Source organism: Limulus polyphemus, unplaced genomic scaffold, assembly GCF_000517525.1.
Source record: "Limulus polyphemus unplaced genomic scaffold, Limulus_polyphemus-2.1.2 Scaffold4378, whole genome shotgun sequence".
Taxonomy (NCBI): Eukaryota; Metazoa; Arthropoda; class Merostomata; order Xiphosura; family Limulidae; genus Limulus; species Limulus polyphemus.
The window spans coordinates 1-19,483 of record NW_013669988.1 but is presented as its reverse complement, the minus strand read 5'-3'; the positions used below and the strand labels follow the sequence as shown (position 1 = coordinate 19,483).

The 19,483-nt window shown below is 30.2% G+C and overlaps 1 protein-coding gene across 1 annotated transcript in view; it reads right to left on the bottom strand.

The window, feature by feature from the left end:
* The window catches only part of LOC111088762, a gene marked incomplete at its 5' end in the record, with an annotated part of 31,015 nt that extends 12,012 nt beyond the window's left edge, over nt 1–19,003 (bottom strand). The window contains 13 exons of the mRNA XM_022399677.1: nt 1,490–1,600; nt 2,168–2,272; nt 6,085–6,199; nt 7,048–7,122; nt 7,815–7,922; nt 9,233–9,360; nt 9,951–10,008; nt 12,337–12,448; nt 14,038–14,170; nt 14,488–14,615; nt 15,313–15,500; nt 15,856–16,027; nt 18,869–19,003. Coding sequence (XP_022255385.1) covers nt 1,490–1,600; nt 2,168–2,272; nt 6,085–6,199; nt 7,048–7,122; nt 7,815–7,922; nt 9,233–9,360; nt 9,951–10,008; nt 12,337–12,448; nt 14,038–14,170; nt 14,488–14,615; nt 15,313–15,500; nt 15,856–16,027; nt 18,869–19,003 — 1,568 coding nt within the window. The remainder of the gene's footprint in view (nt 1–1,489; nt 1,601–2,167; nt 2,273–6,084; nt 6,200–7,047; nt 7,123–7,814; nt 7,923–9,232; nt 9,361–9,950; nt 10,009–12,336; nt 12,449–14,037; nt 14,171–14,487; nt 14,616–15,312; nt 15,501–15,855; nt 16,028–18,868) is intronic.
* Nucleotides 19,004–19,483: the final 480 nt, after the last annotated feature.

Below are 19,483 nucleotides of genomic sequence, written 5' to 3'. Positions count from 1 at the left end.
TTCCAAATGTGGCCTAACCAGTGACCTGTACAATGAAATAATATCCTCTTTAAACTTGTATTCAATATTTCTGTAGATACAACCTAAAAATCCTATTTGCCCTACCACTAGCAACAGCACACTGCTTGGATGGCTTTAGAGACTGGTCAACTATAACACCAAGATCCCTTTCCTTCATAAAACTATTAAGGTTATTTCCAACCAAATTATACTTATAATTCAAATTATGATAACTCACATGCATTATCTTGCATTTATTATAATTAAAACCCATCTGCCATTTATTTGCCCAATTCACTTAATAATCTAAATCCTTTTGTAAATCAGCAGCATCCTCTTCACAGCTAGCAACACCCAAGACCTTAATATAATCTGCAAGTTTAAGTAATTTATTGACTATTCATTCATCTATGTCATTGGTGTAAATCAAAAAGAGTAAAGGTCCTAAGACTGAGCCCTGAGGTACCCCACTTGTGATATTAATCGACTTTGACTGGACTGCATTTGTAATAACCCTCTGCTTTCTTCCATCCAACCACTTTTCTATCCAATTTGCTAACTTATCTCCCACACCTATATAGATAATTATTTTTACAAGCCTTTTATGTGGCACCCTGTCAAATGCTTTCTGAAAATCCAGATACACTAAATCTACACCCTTACCCTCACCTATATAAGAGAAATAATCAAGTTGATTTGGTTATGAACCATGACATGGTAAATACAAGGTGACCGTAAAAGTCAGGTGGTCGAACCAGGACGCCATTAAACATCATGATATACCAACTCAGTCTAGGTCTAATAGTCTAATATTCAATGTAAATGGTGACAAAGTCTGAGAACATCACATCCCTCATTGATAATGTGACTGATAATGTCATTTATATTCTTCATTTAAAATATATTTAAAATTGCATTTTACATCAATGTTGGTTACATTTTCTATTTTTCCTCTAGTTACTACAGTAATAGCCAAAAGTAGATGACTAGTTTTCTTTCAAAATTTGAACTTTTAGGCAAATATGGAGCCACCTAGCAAAAAAAGAAGAAAAAAGCAAGTTAAAACAGGGACATTTGTTACATCTTGAAAGATATCACTATATAAATATGTAAGCAAGCCTTGAGAAAAGTGAGTATTATCTGTACCATTCAGTATGTCATTCCTATTACTGTTCGTTTTGCTGAACTTCGAATCAATTAAGTATCAAGCACAGTGGTATCTTAACAATCACTTCTGTAAAACAATTTAAACATACTGGTTTCAGTGCCCTATTGTTTGAGTGATTCTGGAAAATATTTTTTTTATTGTTGTTATTCATAAAATATTGAAAATGCCTGTGAGTAATTGTCTTACATCTGGTTATCAATATTATGCTTGATATTTCATGGTTTTACTAATTAACATTGTAAAATTGGTTAACTTTTATTATTCACATTCTTACCTCAGCTACTCAAAACCTATCAATATCATAAGGAACCAATAACTTACTTCTTGTGTCTTCAGTTACACAGGACTGTATGAGCTCTTCTTGGAGGTAAATAAGACCATTCACAACAACCTTGGAATCACCCGTTTTCCTAGTAATTAAGTATCTACAGACTATAGGAAAAAAATAACCTTTTTTTTAGCATAGTTACTTAATATCCTGAAGGTTAATGAACCATCTGAAATTATGAAATAAGTGGTGCATAATTCATATTAAAACATCTAATTATCTAGAAGGGTTATTTTGTTATTACTGCAATATTTTATAATACTGATATTAAGTCATGACATGTGATAATGACTCACAGTGATTACTGCTACATCTATCACACCTGTTGCAGACAATGAGTGGTTGTAGGGTTAAGAAAATTTATGGCTTATGCAACTGACTTCCATCATCTAACAGAATTTATTCAGTAAATCTACTAGATATTCACCTCCAATTTGATAGATAGTGATAAAATGGGATGTCACTAATGCTTTTTTAATTCAGCCATCTATTTTTTTGGAGTCATATATTATGCAATGTTTCCTGGAATTAGTAATACATTGTTAAAGAAAACTATTGTTATATATTTTTTATGTTTAGATATAATAGCTAAAAAGAATACTCTCTAACTGATATATAACCAATATAAAAATATATTTCTTTGAACTCTTTTTATTGAACACTAAACTGACTTTGAGAAACCAGTTTGTAGCCCTCCATTTGTAGTTCTTCTACTGGAGTCTGTGATTGATATTTACCCCATACCAGCAAGTCAAGCAAAATTCCAATAGTTGGTTCTGTTAGAGTAAACAAAGAAAAAAGATCAGATTCTAATAAACTAAAAGAAAAAAATTAACAATCTTGAAACATCACAGTGTAGTATTTTCAAATAGTACTGATTTCTTCTGAGAGTGGCAAGAAAGGTCCACAGAATAACAGGAGATTATTCAAGATAATTTTTTTATGAAATAAGTTTGTATTCACTGACTAACTGAGTCTGTGAGAAATAATGAGAGGCTGAACACAAATGTATAACACAATAAACTATTCAAACAAACGCAGTAAGAATGTATTATACTTGCCACAAAGGACAGCCACTTTTACTGAAGATTTGCAATTGAGGTCATTGTAAGATGTAGTAGAGCGATACTCAATCAGATGAAATCATATACAAACCTCTCTTGAAACTGTGTACCAGACTGAATGAATGTGTTGTTGCTAACTTAATTTATTAACATCAGAGCAACTAACGCTACCTATGTGACTTGTCATTACCACAAGATGTTACCCATCTACCAGTGGAAAAGATAACTGTCTAATTACACATAGTGCAGGTGTCCTTGTATCAGTTTTTACCATGGAAAGTAACAAAACTGGTAATAGAGCAAAAGGAACTTAATGACCTTTTTGACCAAAGTGCTATGTGGAACTGCATATATTTGCACAAATAACAAATATTGTGCTTATATACCACAATATTTAACATTTACAAAGGTAATTCAAATAAATAAATAAGTGATGAAATATTATCACTCACCTGATTCTACATACAAAATTTAAATATAACATTTGTTATATATATATATATATATATCATTTGTATGTTTCTGGTATTTATGAGGAAATGTATAATTATATATATATTATATACATCTAATGTTAAATCTCTCTACAATATTACAAACTTATATTTCACATGAACATTTTGTAAATTTATTGTCACATAACATAGAAAAGGAACAACTGGCTGAACCAAGAAAGCTTAAAGGAACACCGTCCTCCTGTGTTGGTATTTAATGAATTGTTTAGTTTAGTAGGTGTTAATAAAAAGTGGTATCCTTAGTCACTGGTCTTCTTAGACCAGGAAAATATACTAGACCAAGTGTGGTTTTGGTATAAATTGAGTATGTAACTAGCTTACATACAAAGTGCATTGCAAACATTTATTTACAATATAAAATCTACAGCTATTTAGTCAAAAGTCCAGAGGCACCAACATTAAACAACTCATACAAAACTCAAGCACGTGTAATCTTCCTTCAATTATTATTTCTAGACTTCAAATGTAACTTCAACTAACTTAAAAAAAAAAGAAGAATAAAATAAGAAGTTAAAATTATGTCATAGTTATAAACACTATATAGCAATAGACTAGAAATTAAAATAGATATAATTATCTTATGATTGTATAAACATTTACCTTAACATTACTCTCAGACTATACTCAACATGCTTATATAAACGTTTGTGTATGTAGGAGTGAGGGGATGCATTTGTTCTTCAGAAGGAGCTAAATACAATAAATTCTACACCAGCTTTCAAAACATCTTCAAGATTACTTTCAGTGATTTTAATTTAGAAGATTACTAAATCTTAATCCGATCCGCACTCTAAAAAATTGCCAGAAGCCAACAATAACTTTACTATTAGAATAAGACAATTAATAAAGCTACAACTTAACTGGTGTTAATTGTGCTGTACATATGAATAAGTTACACTCCACAACATCTTGATATATTATATGAGAATAGCACTCTGGTTTTCACGAAATGTAGCCAAGTAAACCCATGTAGTTACATTGAAGCAATTATATCTAAGGCCCACCAAAACCAAACTGATTCTACCTGAACATTCATAAAATATCTGAAAGGTGTCGACTATACAAACCACAATGTCATAGGTCTACTTCACGGAGTTTCTTCCACAACCAGAAAGCATATACAAGGTTCTGTCAATGTATTAGAATAAAATACTTCATGTACCTTTTAGGCAGGAAAGCAAAGATCCAAAAGCAGAACCATCAGTGCACTTGCATTTTAGAAACATACTGTTAAGCCTACTGATATTCATCATAATGACAGTCAAACTTAGCTGACTGAGTAATCTTGACATGTAGAATAATCATAGCTAAGTAGAACTTTTATGTGCCAAATAAATGAAATTAATTGGAAATAAAGAAGAAAACATACAGTAGGCATTTATAAAACAAAAGATGGATAAACTAAAACTTAGAAATATTGAAACAGATTAAAGTAGAACACTAAATAGGTAGAATGAATCAGAAGGAAAGAAAATTGAAAGTCACAATAGAGTAAACAGATCAATATAACAGAAAATTACAGAGAAAAGTCACAGTTGAATAAAACATGGATAAAGCGTCACAATAGCAAAGACATTGCAGCTTTCTGAGGGTAGAGTTGGAGAGATTGTCACATAAAGATACCTGAGAGAATGCAGTAGTGAGAAAGCAGAGTCAATGAGTTAAGATAATGCAGAAGTCAAAAGGTAGAGTCATGCCCAGTAAGAAAAGAGATAGGAGCTGTGGCACTAGACATTTTGAATCAACAGTCACAAAAAGAACTGTTGAACTATATACAGTAATACCCTGTTTAGTGCTCAGTAAGGGTACCTGAAAACAAAGCTCTAAACAAGCTCATTTTAACATTACATATATATGGAGATATGTAATTGAAGGCATTGTTTCTTACCTGTGAATGATATACAAGTGCTTTATTTAGGTACTGGTAAATTTAAAATATATTACTCACTATAACATTGTCATCGCTGGAAAAAAGCTAATTTTTATTAGCCTTCAATCTTGTTTGGTTACAGAGCCATCAAATAGAAAATCAAACACCTCCTACCACATCCTCTCTTTCAAGATTTGTCAATACATGTAGCTCTCTTACGTTTACGACCATATTAGTTATAACCAATAGACAGGCAAGGTTTTTGTTTATCAAATAATGTGTTATGTCACATCGTTTTCTGTACATAGATTTTTAGATCGCTACCTAAGAAAACGTTTTTTTACCATGGGAACGATATGGTGTTGATGGATGACATTTAACGGTTCGTATTGTGTCACTAGAAATGCCAGAAAAATTGTGATAGTTATGGGACATTGTCTGCTTTTTGTATGTTATTATTCTATGCTTTTTGTTGCATTATTTAATGCACTGCTACCATTAGTAAGAAAAAGTTGTGTTCAGAGAGTTATGGATTTTCATAATTCTTTTTCTCTCTCGTGAAAAAAAAAAAATCTGAAGGAGACAAGAGTTCTATACCGAATTAGCTTAAAGTGAGGTGGTGCTAAGTGGGGTCTTACTGTATATGTCATCTATTCTCTTTTATCATACCATGAAAGTTTGTTCAACCTCTCTTCAAACATTTACCTCAATTTACACTCAGTTATAACCATTTGTACTATATTTTGATAAACAGTGTATCTACGTAATAAAACAAGTGTAAATCAAGATGTCACATTTGCCAGCAGCATTTTAAAAACAAACATCTGCAAGTGTCATAATTCAAGTAAAAACTTTAATCAGAGATTAATGAGCTAATTTTTATTACATATTTGAGAACAGTTTCCTTGTCAGATTTTGTATAAAATCTGAACCACATTGATCTGAAAGTATGTTTGATATGCATGTATAGCACTAATACAAAATATACATACATTTAGGATGGTGGAAGTAACTAAGTATAGATAGAGAGTATTTTTATTACAATAGGGTTAAGATTATAGCCATGAAATTGTAATTCGAGGTCTCACTATTTCAGAACTCTTGTATATTATATAACTTTAGATTTAACATAAACTTACCGTGATGCTGGTCTTCAGTCAGGTACAAAAGTAGTTTATAAAGGATACCAGGAAGATGGATGATTAATGTATGCATCAGCTGTTCCCACTGTTTTATAATATCAGCCTGCATGTCCTGCAAAAAAATATACACTTCTTGAAATTTTAATATGTATTAAAATACACCCTTGAATCCTCTCTTGTAGGTGTTAGTTCTTTTCCATTACTTATTACAAATAAGCTCATAATTTCCAATAATCAGTGGCACTAACATGATTTTGTACTTCGTGGAAGAAAAAAAATAACGCTGCCATGTCAGTGGAAGTCACAATGTAGATAATTTAAAAAATCTTAAAAGACTATACTTCAGCTGAGGGACTGATAAGAGACAGAGTTCTCCAATGGGGGAGGGAGGATGTCCCCCACACCACCTTGGTGAAAACGCCCTTATTCCGATATCCAGTTCTTGCAAAAATGACACACTATGTAGAAATATGTCAATCATAACAATAGAGGAAGAAAAAAACTTGACATGTACAAAAATATTTTAAATCATATGTTTTAGTTATACATGTCTAACAGATCCAAAATATGAAAGCATATTTCTAACGTAATTAAAAACGTTTTGCAAAAACTGGAAAAAACATTTGTTAATGTTTGAATGTTTAAAAAAAAATCAGTAGACTCAAATTAATAAAACTGTTATCTTTAATTCATATAATCTATAGGCCTTAATATATAAAACTGTACAACTTAACTCATAATCAGGGATCTCGTACTTTGTTTATATCATCACAAGTACTCACTACACTCTATAACCTGTATGGTTAATCTAACATGAATTTTTAAAACTTTTAAATTCTTTTGGTTGTTAAATAAGACTACAAAAACTATACTTGAAACTTATCCATGAGTTGGTTTCAACATGAAAGATATTACAGTTACTGAAGTATTTAAACATTACTGACGGTTGTAGAAATTTACCTCATTTTCAGGTGGAAGTTTCAGGAACCTAGCTATTCTAGTTACCATCTCAAGTGAGTCACTTACAAGTAGTTTCTAAAAATCAGAAATTTTTGGTAATCAATATGAGAAAAAACTCAAAGAAATTATTCTCAAGCATTTCTGTTTTCATCAAATAAAACTGTGCAAATTTATTTAGTCAATTGGATCATTCTAGAAGTTTTAGGTTACCTGAGAAATATTTTCACACAGACAACTAATTACTGGTATCTAGCAACAGTTGTCTGACAAAATCAAAATACTATGATAGCATATAAGTCAAAAGTTGCCCAAAATTAGTTTTAACAATTTATATTTCTTTCTCTAATATCTATCTATATGTATGTGTATATTTATATATATAGTTTAAAGTTTTTTATATTATTAATACATGACAATAAGTTTGTAAACACAGCTGTTTATAATTTTTGGATTTCAGTCTTTTTATGTATATAACTAAATATAAACGTTTCTATATCCTGCCTAATATAATTCAAAAATTGTAGTTTATATTCAACTCTTTATTTAGTATATTACCTACTAAAAAATAAATTTACATACATAACAACAATCATTTTATGTAGACACAACATTACTGACATTTTATCCATGTGTTTAAGAAACTTGATTTTCTGGTTTTTAAAATGTCAATTTTCATCCAAGTAAAGAAAATATTATAAATTCATAAAAACATACAATATACTTAAAAATATGTATCAAAACCATATTAACATTTGTGAAAAGCCTACCAGAAATGTCTCACTTGCAATTAAGTTGGTGTTAAGCAATCTAACTAAAATGCAGGCTTCTCTGTCATCCTTGAGTGACATTTCACATACTGACAACCACTGCTGAATCTTAAAAATAAGGTTAAAAATTTAGCAATTTTCTGAGTGTCAAAATGAAAGTAAACAAAACTAATTATAAAAAAATAGATGATAGAGTTGAGAACAATATCATTGTACGCTCTTATACTTTGACAGTTTAACTATTTTGACATACATGTGCATCAGTTTCAGTTTGTGATTTTTGTTTTACTGTTAATTGTAAATAAAATATTATAAAGTACTTTCTCGTGGATTTTATGTGATCACTTTATGTTATATAAAACTATCATATAATCTGCTGTTATTTAACATAATTAACTTATCAATAGCTTAAAATATCCTACCTAAATATTAAAAGAACGTTCTGTTAGATATTTAAGATTAATATTTCTTAATATAAAATTTCAAATGTATATTACTCTGATACTTTGAATGTTAAACTTCTTCCAGTAATCACTGCAACGACTACTCTGTTGTGGATAACAATGTAGGAAATAGAATGCTCAATAGATTGTTTATAACAATTTTAACATAATGATTATATTTTAATACCTGATAATGTAAACAGTTTTGACTGGTATCTCCCTAAAACAAAAACATTTATATAAAAAAGCTCTTTGAATTAGTAGTCTACCCTGTTTTTATGGTAGCTGTAAGCCAGTATATATTTTTTATATAATCTTTACAGTTCAGAAAATATAGCTTTAAGTAGAAGGCTTTATATAAAAAAAATTGATATGAAATTTGTCAATATAACTTTCAGAAAACTGCTTTAAGAGAAATTAATTTTATCTGATTACTTTACATAGACCAACTTTGGTTAGCATGATTACCATAATCCTGTAGTAACCCACTTTCTTAATTTCTGTGCCTGGCATGGCCAGGTAGTTAAGGCACTTGACTCGCAATCTGAGGGTCGCGAGTTCGATTCCCCATCCCACCAAACATGCTCGCCCTTTCAGCTGTGGGGGTGTTATAATGTGACAGTTAATCCCACTAGTCTTCCCTCTAGTCTTACACTGCTGAATTAGGGACGGCTAGTGTAGATAGTCCTTGTGTAGCTTTGCGCAAAACTCAAAACAAACAAACAAACATTCTTCATTTCTGGCAAGCAGGAATGAACTCGAAACCTCTTGCATGGCAAGCAAATGCTTTATTAAAGCTATTAAAGGATTAATCCACTATGTATTGCCAGTAAATAACTTTCTAATAACTCACACTACAACAATCCATAATTCATGTGTTATAAGGTTATTTCTATACTCTCAAAAATCATTAAATCTATAAATATAACTCGTGCTGTGCAACTATAAAACATACAAAAGTCTCCAAAAACTGACCACATATATTCCCATAACACTAGCATGTGCCTCTGATGTGAAACTCCACACGAGAATGGACTGATTATGAGTGTAGATTGACTCTAACGAAGTCAGATGAGACAGTGATTGTAGAACTACAGTATTGGCTGTATTACACAAACAAGGAAAGAAACAGAAAGATTTAAAACACAAATAATATAATGAAACACATCAAACTGCACATTTCTTACAAGAAATAATCAGAAATTGAAGCTAGAATTAAACATGAACATACAAATAAACACCAAATTATTGTTTTATAATATATGTTCATCAATACAAATAAACACCAAAGTCTTGTTTTATAATATATGTTCATTAAGTTTACAATTACAGCTAACAATTTTTCAATGATTTTTAGGATGTATGAGGAGTCATGTAATTATGCATACCAGTTAATATATTTATAATTTAAGCCTTTTTTTTTCTGGAAGAAGTATAAACAACTACTGTAATACATATATTTTATGCCCACTTGTTGACTTCTTATTAAATATTAAATACTATATTCAAGAAGAAATTGCAACAAAGCTCATACAGTTTACACAAAATAAATTACTAACACCATATATAATGCACGAATGAAATTGAAAATAGATTTAAAAATATGATATTTGAAGCTACTATACCATTTTTATGTTGTAAACACAAGTTATATAAACAAGTAATTCTATTTGAGATGTTTTTTAATTCCTACCATTTTCTAGACTTTGAAAACAATGATCTTCTACTTCCCTAGTATGATTAGTCACAATCTTGATAGGGGGGAAAAAGTGCAATCAGAATACACATTTTTTTCAATGAAGTAAATTAAAGACTATGTTAACTTTTCTCTAGAATCAAGAAAATAGCCATAAGTATTCCTGAAAGTAAATATGCAAGGTTTCTCTTTAATCATGTAAAAAATTTACAAATACACATTACCTAAAACAGAAACAATAGAAGTTTTGTATTGTAAAGAATTTAAAAAAAACTTCCACCTAAAATATCCTGCCGAAAGATTACAACTGTTTACTACATATAACATAAAAAATTTGTATTACTGCTTAATTAATATGCATAATGTACACACGACATATTTCCTGTTATAATATGAAACTTGTTTGTAAATCTACAAGGAAAATTTTGAAGCTAGATCAGGGATTGTTTGGTAGTTCACTAGTTTCTACAACTTCTGTATCCAGCATTGCTTTGTTGCATTAAAATGCTATGTCAACTTTATGCAACATTATATATTTTGTTATTTTTTAGACCAGATGATTAATTAATTAATTTTAATTAAAACATTTTTTAGTTGTAACTAGTTTATCTTGGTGAAAAATGTTTAGAAGTTTTTATAAATTAGCCAAAACTAATATGATTAACTTTTGTTAGTTTGTAGTCAAGCATAAAACTAAATAATATATGGCCTACAGAGTGCATAATTCTTCTCATGATTCATACCATGCACATGTTTTACTGACATCATGAAAGTACAAATTGCAACATTAAGCCAGGGCCGGCACTACCATTAGGCCAACTAGGCAGCCGCCAAGGGCGCAGACCTCAGAGGAACGCAGTACTAACCTTTAAGGGTCACAGTTTTATACAAATTATTTGTTTTAAGAAAAAACATAATAAAAGGAAAATATAATAGTTCGTTGTTCATAATAGTTTATAGTTCAATGATAGTTCATAACCAGTTTATTGTTTTCAAGGGTGCAAGTAGCTGGCCATGCCTATGGTGCAAAATAGTCTGGCACCGGGCCTGCACTAAGCATCCTTTACGTGATGTCATTTTAGTGTCTACTGACTAACAGAAAACACACTACTGTAAAGTGGTGCAAGTGGTTAAAACAGGTGACCCCTCCATACAACTTTTGGCCCTCTTTTGGGGGAATCTATGGAAGGATTATCAGTAAGCTAAACCTATATTTTATTTGAATTTTATGTAGATAGCAAAATTAAATAAATGTGTGTTATTTTCAAATAATAGACTTGAATTTTTATAGTATACACGTTATAAAGCCACCAGTAGCTCAGCATAAGTCTGAAGACTTGTAATGCTACAAACAGGATTCAATATCCATGGTGGGCATAGCACAGATAGCCCATTGTATATTTTTGTCCCTAAGAACAAACAAGAAAAAAACATTATAAATCATTACATATGCAGGTAAGACATTTTAATATCTACAAATCAGTGTTACTTCTTCCTGCCCCCAGTGGCACAGCAGTATGTCTGCAGACTTACAATGCTAAAAACCAGGTTTTCGATACCCATGGTGGGCAGAGCACAGATAGCCCGTTGTGTAGCTTTATGCTTAACTTCAAACAAAACAAATATTTCTTCCATATGAGATATGGAAAGATTACAAAGCACAGAGCTCATATATGTAGCTATTCACAATAGATACAATAGATAATTTTGTACAATAATGAAGAGCATTCTGGTTTGCTTCTTCTCTTTAAAATTAACAATCAGGTGTTTTTTTTTATCTTTTTTAATGAATAGTTTCTTCATGATTGCTCTCTCCTGAATATTCTTTTAGTGGTATAAATCAGATTTGTTCTCTGACCATATAGATATACCCTTCATGAAAAATGCTTAAGCATACCATACACACACATACAATATTAGTTCATGCTCGAAATATTTGCACAATTCTGGGAAGAATAATTTCGAGCTCATTGCTGGGTTAAAGTTTACCAGTTCTATAAACTATAGTTTTGTTTAAGTTAGGGTATTAAAACTCAGTGAAAGTGAGAAGCATTCCTTTTTACTCAGTGTAAAATATATTTTTGTTTTGGGAAAGAAGAGTGACTGCAATAATAAAAACGTTTGGAAAACACGTCTGTTATGTTTCTTCCATTACATGATTTACATCAAGTTAATATATAATATATAAACAGCCTTAAAGCTTCAAATGAATATTTTGATGATTAAATCAACGGAAGTGTTTACAACTCAATCCTGTTTGTTTGCCCTTCATCTGAATCTTTAAGACATATTATAAAAACCATGTATTTATTTTTATTATTGATACGAGAAAACAAAATATTTTTATGAACAGTAAAAAAATATATAAAAACAATATACTCACAGCCAAAAGAAGAACAAGGTGTTTTAGGGAGGTCACAGGGAGCAACATCAGGTCAGAATTCAAATTAACAAAAGACACGAGATGGGGAAGAAGAGTGGGTGCAGGAACAAGGCTTTTCAATCATTTAAATAAAAACTTTATATGGTTTAATTACTTCCTTAATGGAAAAAGTGAGAGTTTAAGAAACAGAACTAAAATTACTAAGTTATTTCTTAAATGAATATTTATGTAAAGAATCTGAGTGGTTTAGCAATCCAGTTATTTCTCAGTTATACACACACACATATAAGATGACAATTTAAATCTAATGAATTACTTTGCCAATCCATGAACAAGGACCAGGGAATAAAAATGGTATTCAAAGTGTTTTTGCCCTTACTTTAGTGAATTAAATGTTACATTATGTCATAGACCTATCAAGTAATCTTCAAAAAAATATTCAGAGATGTTCTTGTAAAGTTGGATTACCATTATCGAAACTAAAGGTATAACCACATTATGAGGATCAATCACTATTGTGTGGAAAAGTATTCACTGATACTAACATTGTATCATCAGTTATGATGTCTTCTTGGGAAGAAACAAAAATGCAAAATAATAATCAACAAAATAAATTAAAAGGTTTAAAACAAATGTCGAAGAAAACTTTCATTTTTATATTTTTGGAATTGAAATGAATTTCTAGCAGGTACTTATCTCTGAAATACAATAAGTCTTTTCAAGTTGAGTCACTCTCTCTCTTTGTCATTAACTATGTGACTTTTGGTTCTGAATGACCTTAATGCAATTTATTACATGTGTCATCTTACCCTAAGTTCTGTTGTAAAGGCAGTAAATTTAAGTGAGTTTTAAAAAAAAGCTTGAGAAGTATATGAAAGATAAGGGCTGGCTTTAAGATTTTTTTAAAATTATTTTAATTTAGTTTAGAGTATGGAACAGCCGAGATAGACCAATAGGTCCCATGTTGTCCCAAAACATTATGTTATATGTTACGTTACGTTAAAATAGGGTATGTAGTCAATCTAAGGTGTGTAACAAAAAAGGTTTTCAAAGAGATTGAGTTATTTTTTTAAGTTCAATAAATTACCACTCACCTTATTTCAACCTATTTATGGTTTTATAAGTATAACTAAACTGTACAATATCCCACTTAAGAATAAGCATTTTCATTTAATTACACACTCTGTATGGATTTTTACATGTCATTGTTATAAACAATTTATACAAAAATACTGTTATAGTTTTTGCTACTTATTCTGCTATATCCTAACCTTTCAATAGAATTTGTCTTAAACTTCCACAGCATACTTTGTAGGTAGTAAAAGGATTGTAAATCAATTTTTCTGAAGTGAAATTAGTATGTATAGTGCTTTGTTTAAGTAGTTACAAATATATTTGTACCTAGTCGTTTGTCATGAATATAGCTGAAGTTGAGACAGTAACTCAGTTAAGTTTGGTGCATTTACAATTACAAACACAAAAAAAACAGGAAACTTTTTAGAAAAATATTGAAATAAAGTTTTGTTATTCATCACTTCAATATGAAAAATTATAACAAATCACGTGGGAATTTGTTAAAACGTGTATATAACTGTTTATACGAAATCCATATGACATATTTAAAGAAAAGATTATCATAAATATGATCAAACACCACAACTGAAATAACAAAATACAGATACAGTAAGAAAAATGTCTAACCTTTCACTATGCATGCAGCAGCAGTAAAGCATAAATAAAATAGTGACTTGGCTGTAAGCAGTTTTATTTTCTAGCTCTTCACCAACAGCATGATTCCTTTGTGAGAGGAGAGTCAGGATTTCATCTAGAGTTGCTACAAGTTAAGTTCAAGAAAGAAACATTAGGTGTGATAGAAGATAAGGAAGAAAAATACATTTTATGAATCTTTATATCTTTATACCCTTCCATCACCAGTTTTCTCTGGTGAAATAAAAAATAAATCTTTCATTGGTGTTTGGGTATTTGTAACACTAACCTATATGTAGTTTTATGTTATTATTTTAAGCAATGGCTACAATTATATCAATGGTGACATAAATATCTAAACAGTCTCGCTACACAATAAAATAGCCAATTCTGTGCAGAAAATGTTCCTTCTCATTCATTCAACCACTGACAAAGTAAACTTACTACCCATGAAGTCTACACCCATACTCAGCATCTTCAAGAAATTCTCATTCGTCACATTTTCTTTTGCTGCCAACCACTGGAGATAGTGCTTCAGAAATATGTTACTTGTTATAACAGTAGGTGTCACACTAAAACAATATAAAAGCATTCTATATAGATGCAGTGTTATTTACTGCTGTATTATACTATTAGTAACAATCCTTAATTACCCATGTTAACATTGAATATTCTGTCTTTCTATTATTCAATCCAAATCTCTATCTCAACTGAAATGATAAGGCTGATTATATGGATACATTTAATAGACTACACAGAAATTTTGATTAGAAATTACATTGGATACAATGAAAAATTAAATTTCATTTGTAATCTGCAGTTCACTGACGTAAATGTAAATCAGTATAACAGTAAATATGCAATTACAGTTTTTTTGAAAACTCAATTAAGACATAAGTTAGTAACACAATATGGGATTCAAAATATTAAAAAATGTATGAAACAAAAACTACAAAAAATTACTCTTCAGTTTACAGTTAGTTCTAGCAATATAAAACTTGAGAGTTATACAACAAAAGTTTGGAGTTTTCTTGCTATATTGAGCACAGCACAGATACTCCATTTTTCAGCTTTGTGCTTAACAATAAATACAAATATCTATCATCATAAGTTCCTGAGTTTTCTATCTACACATTGATAAAGTTATGTAAATCTTCAAAATTATCATCCGTTGAAATAAACATGTTTCAAATTAATTATACACTCAATATCGCACACCCTTCTTTATAAAATAAAATAATTAGATAACATCCAATTTTTTATAAGAACCTGACATCACTGTGAGGTAGCAACTTTCTGAAACTCCACAAAGAGTTCAAGAATCCACATTTAAGAAGTTTTTCAAACAAATCCCCGACCTGAGGTATGACCAGAAACTTATCCACTTGGTTCAGTGTTGTTATTATCGAACATACTGAAGACAAAACTTCACCCCCACCTGAAGTAGTAGCATGAAACTGTGAAGGGGAAATAATATTCATTATAAAATTTGACTGAATAGCACAGTGTTACAAAAATGACTTTTTCAACTTTTTTTAACCGTGTCACAATTTAATTATATTTACTTAATTAATATTAAAAAAAAATCAAAGAAAAACTTACAGTATTTAATTTGGAAGTATTTTATTACCTATCTGATAAATTAACTCGTAATATGTTTGTCAGTCATATTAAATATATTCACATTACTTTCTAGGGTTTAGATCAATATTTTGTAATGTTTATATGTATTTACAAACATACACACACATATATATATATATATATATATTGTAGAAACAAATCCCCAAATTATTCAAACAAAATAATTACCATGGCTAAGGGAATGAAACATTCATCCATGATTTCCACAAGGAACAAGACTAAATTTCTGATGTCTTCACCCTGGTTAGTGTTTTCATGTGCTGACTTTAAAGCTGGTGTGGCTGGGGAACAAAATGTTGCTTCTTGCAAAACTGGTAATTGCAAGCTTTCTAGAATTAGTCTGGAAATAAGGCAGGTTTTGAATTTACCTTAGTACTAAGGTAAAAAGGCAATTGATATTTAAAATACCATACTAATATACATTTTGTAGCATTATCAAAACCACTGCCGTAGGAAGCAATTTTGGAGTGGTCAGGCCATTGCCGCAGTTAAACAATGTGAAACATGCTGTGTACAAAGCATGCCATTTCTAGGAGGGTCTGGAAGCATGCCCCTCCAAAAAAAAGTTTTGAAAATTTAATGCTATGAGGTTGAACCACGAGCTGCATACACATTATGTAATGTATTGAATTAAAAGAAGTGAGTTTTAATACATAAGTTGTAGATATACATGCTATGAAAACGTGGTCGGACTATGGCCCAACTGCTCTTATCACTTCCTACAGCCCTGAAAATATTTGTAAGCTTTACTAGGGTAGAAATATCTAACATTACATTTTGTGAAACAAACATTCGCACCAAAATTATCTCTTTGTTTACTTGAGAATTTCAAGCATGATCAAATTTACAATAAAAATAAGAGAAATGTAGAAAATATTCAGTTTTAATTTACAAAACAATGGAGAAAATTCTCATCGTTGCCATTTTTTTAAATGTAGTGTCTGAGAGATGTTCAGTTATAAGTATTCTAAAAATATGCCATATCTTGTTAGAGTGTTTTATGACTGGTGTAGTCATGTGGACATAAAGAAAACAAACCAAGATAAAAGCAGTATATAAAATGTATGTTAATTTCATAAGTCAAGTTTTTATGATTATTCAACAATACTTGATGCATACAGAATGGCTTAGAGTTAATTTATAGATTTGGTTTCTCTTTATGGATTAATGAATAACCATTAAAACAATTAAAAACGTTACAATACATTTGATTCTTTAATTTATATCTATTCTACCTATAGAGTATAACTTAATTGGTATAATTCTCATAATTAATGCAGGTGTTGTGATAATAAGATCAGTGATTATTGGACAGTATTCTATTTTAAGTGATAAAATGTAAATTACGTATTTTACGATACATTCTGACAGATTCTTTAAAGATATCATAAACTTTACAGGTATACATGTCCTAGAAGTTCACACACATATAATTATGTTTCACATACCAAACCTGTTCAGTAGAAACAAACAACAGATAAATTGATCCTGTATCAATGATACCTGTTTACAAAACACTGTGAAAATCTAGTTTCCATGGCTTTTTTTTTTCATTTTGTATTTTCTCTCAAGTTAATGAAAACTAATGAACATTTTACCATACATGTGAAACTAACATACTTCATACATGCCTCTATTGCACCTAGAGAAAAACATGTGAAACTAACATACTTCATACATGCCTCTATTGCACCTAGAGAAAAACATGTGAAACTAACATACCTCATATATGCCTCTATTGCATCTAGAGAAACACATGTGAAATTAACATACCTCTATTGCACCTAGAGAAACACATGTGAAAACTAACATACCTCATACATGCCTCCATTGCACCTAGAGAAACAAATATGAAAACTAACATGCCTCTATTGCACCTAGTGAAACACATGTGAAAAATAAATTACCTCATACATGTCTCTATTGCACCTAGAGAAACACATGTGAAAACTAACATGCCTCTATTGCACCTAGTGAAACACATGTGAAAACTAACATACCTCATACATGCCTCTATTGCACCTAGAGAAACACATGTGAAAACTAACATGCCTCTATTGCACCTAGTGAAACACATGTGAAAACTAACATACCTCATACATGCCTCTATTGCACCTAGAGAAACAATTTGATGTTTTATTTTAGAGTTTTTAGCTGTAGATATTTGATTGGAAATTAAACTCTTGTTTTTCGTTATCTTCACACCACTAGTGTCCAAAGAAATAAATCTGAGCATGGAATTCAGGCAGGCTAATAGAATAGAATGAATCTGACTGATAGGCAGGGGAATGGGTAAATTGTCTTTCCTGGAACATATAAAAAAAGTTCAATTGATATTATTCATAACAACAAAATATTGATATGTTTGGTAAAAAAAATCTTACTTTAAACTTATAAACTAACAAGATAAGGTATCTTATTTTATATCCACAAGTAATGCCAATTTTGATCTGGACTTTAGTTTTCAAAGGGTTAATTATGGAAAACATTCAGACTGTTAACTGTCTTGAAAAAGCTTGTGTGAAATATATTATTGGCTAAAAAAGTCTTAAGATATCTACGCAACTGTATGATTTTAATGCTAATAACTCCTGAAAAATCATTTAAACATGAGCCTTGATGTATCCACATAATAGTGTGACTGATAGAGATATCATCAACTAGAAAAATAATTCTTCAAACTGCAAGCAGTGCTTAATCTCTCAAACCTTTATACTTGTATGACGATTGATGATAACTGAAAGCCAGGTTTTCTCAATTAATATTAAATTTTAATAAATTGTACATACATGGAAGTTTATTAGAAGACCATATTTTTTTTGTAGAAATTTATCCTAAAAAATGGAAACATATAAAATACAACAATTTCTAATAAAACTTTTAAGTATATGTGACTAAGATCGTGTAAATATAAATATATATTAGAAACAATAAACCAAAGCTTCTCACACTTTCCATACAGATAAACCAAGTTAAAATAATATATATTATACTTTGTTTGAAAATATCCCCTACATAAAAATAATACACTAAAATTCTGAAGGATGTTTTTTTACCAGTGTTGTTTCCTTATTTAACACCTACAATTAACAGAAGTCAGAGATGTATATATATATTTCAGACTTGTTATTAAAACATACCAAAAGAATGCTATCCTACTGTACAAATTGTATTAACTCACCTGAACAATGAGCTTAACGTTCCTGTAGCCTCAACAAGAACACTGGTGTTGAGAGTCTTGAATGCCTTTTCCAGTAAGTTATACATTTGTTTGAAAATGGACATACTAACTGTCAGTGACTGAGAGATTGACTGTCTATTGGTTAAGAAAAAAACAGTATTTGTGATATCATGTCAAACAGAGAGTTTTTTGAAGTTAATTCAGGACTGACAAATGAATTACATATTTTTTTTTAACTTGATCATTTAAGATAGATATTAAAAAGTTTAAAATTATACATTCACTTGCACACAGTTAAGGTAGCTAGAGTTTCACTCCTTCAAAATGCTCTTCATTTGTTCAACAGTCAAGATCCCACACTATATGATTTCATCTAGGTACAGAAACAAACACAAAAAGCTATATGTATCTCATGAAATAACCTAACTCACTAACAATAAATGAAACATTAAACTCTGTTAAATGGGCTTATCAACTCTTGAATCTCCGAAGCACTAAACCTTATATTGCTCTGAATTCCTCATATACAACTTTTAGCATTAAAAAAGGTTAGTTTCCAGGAATGTGATCTGCTGGGTTCATCACTTAATTTTCATATTCATTTACAAACAGCTC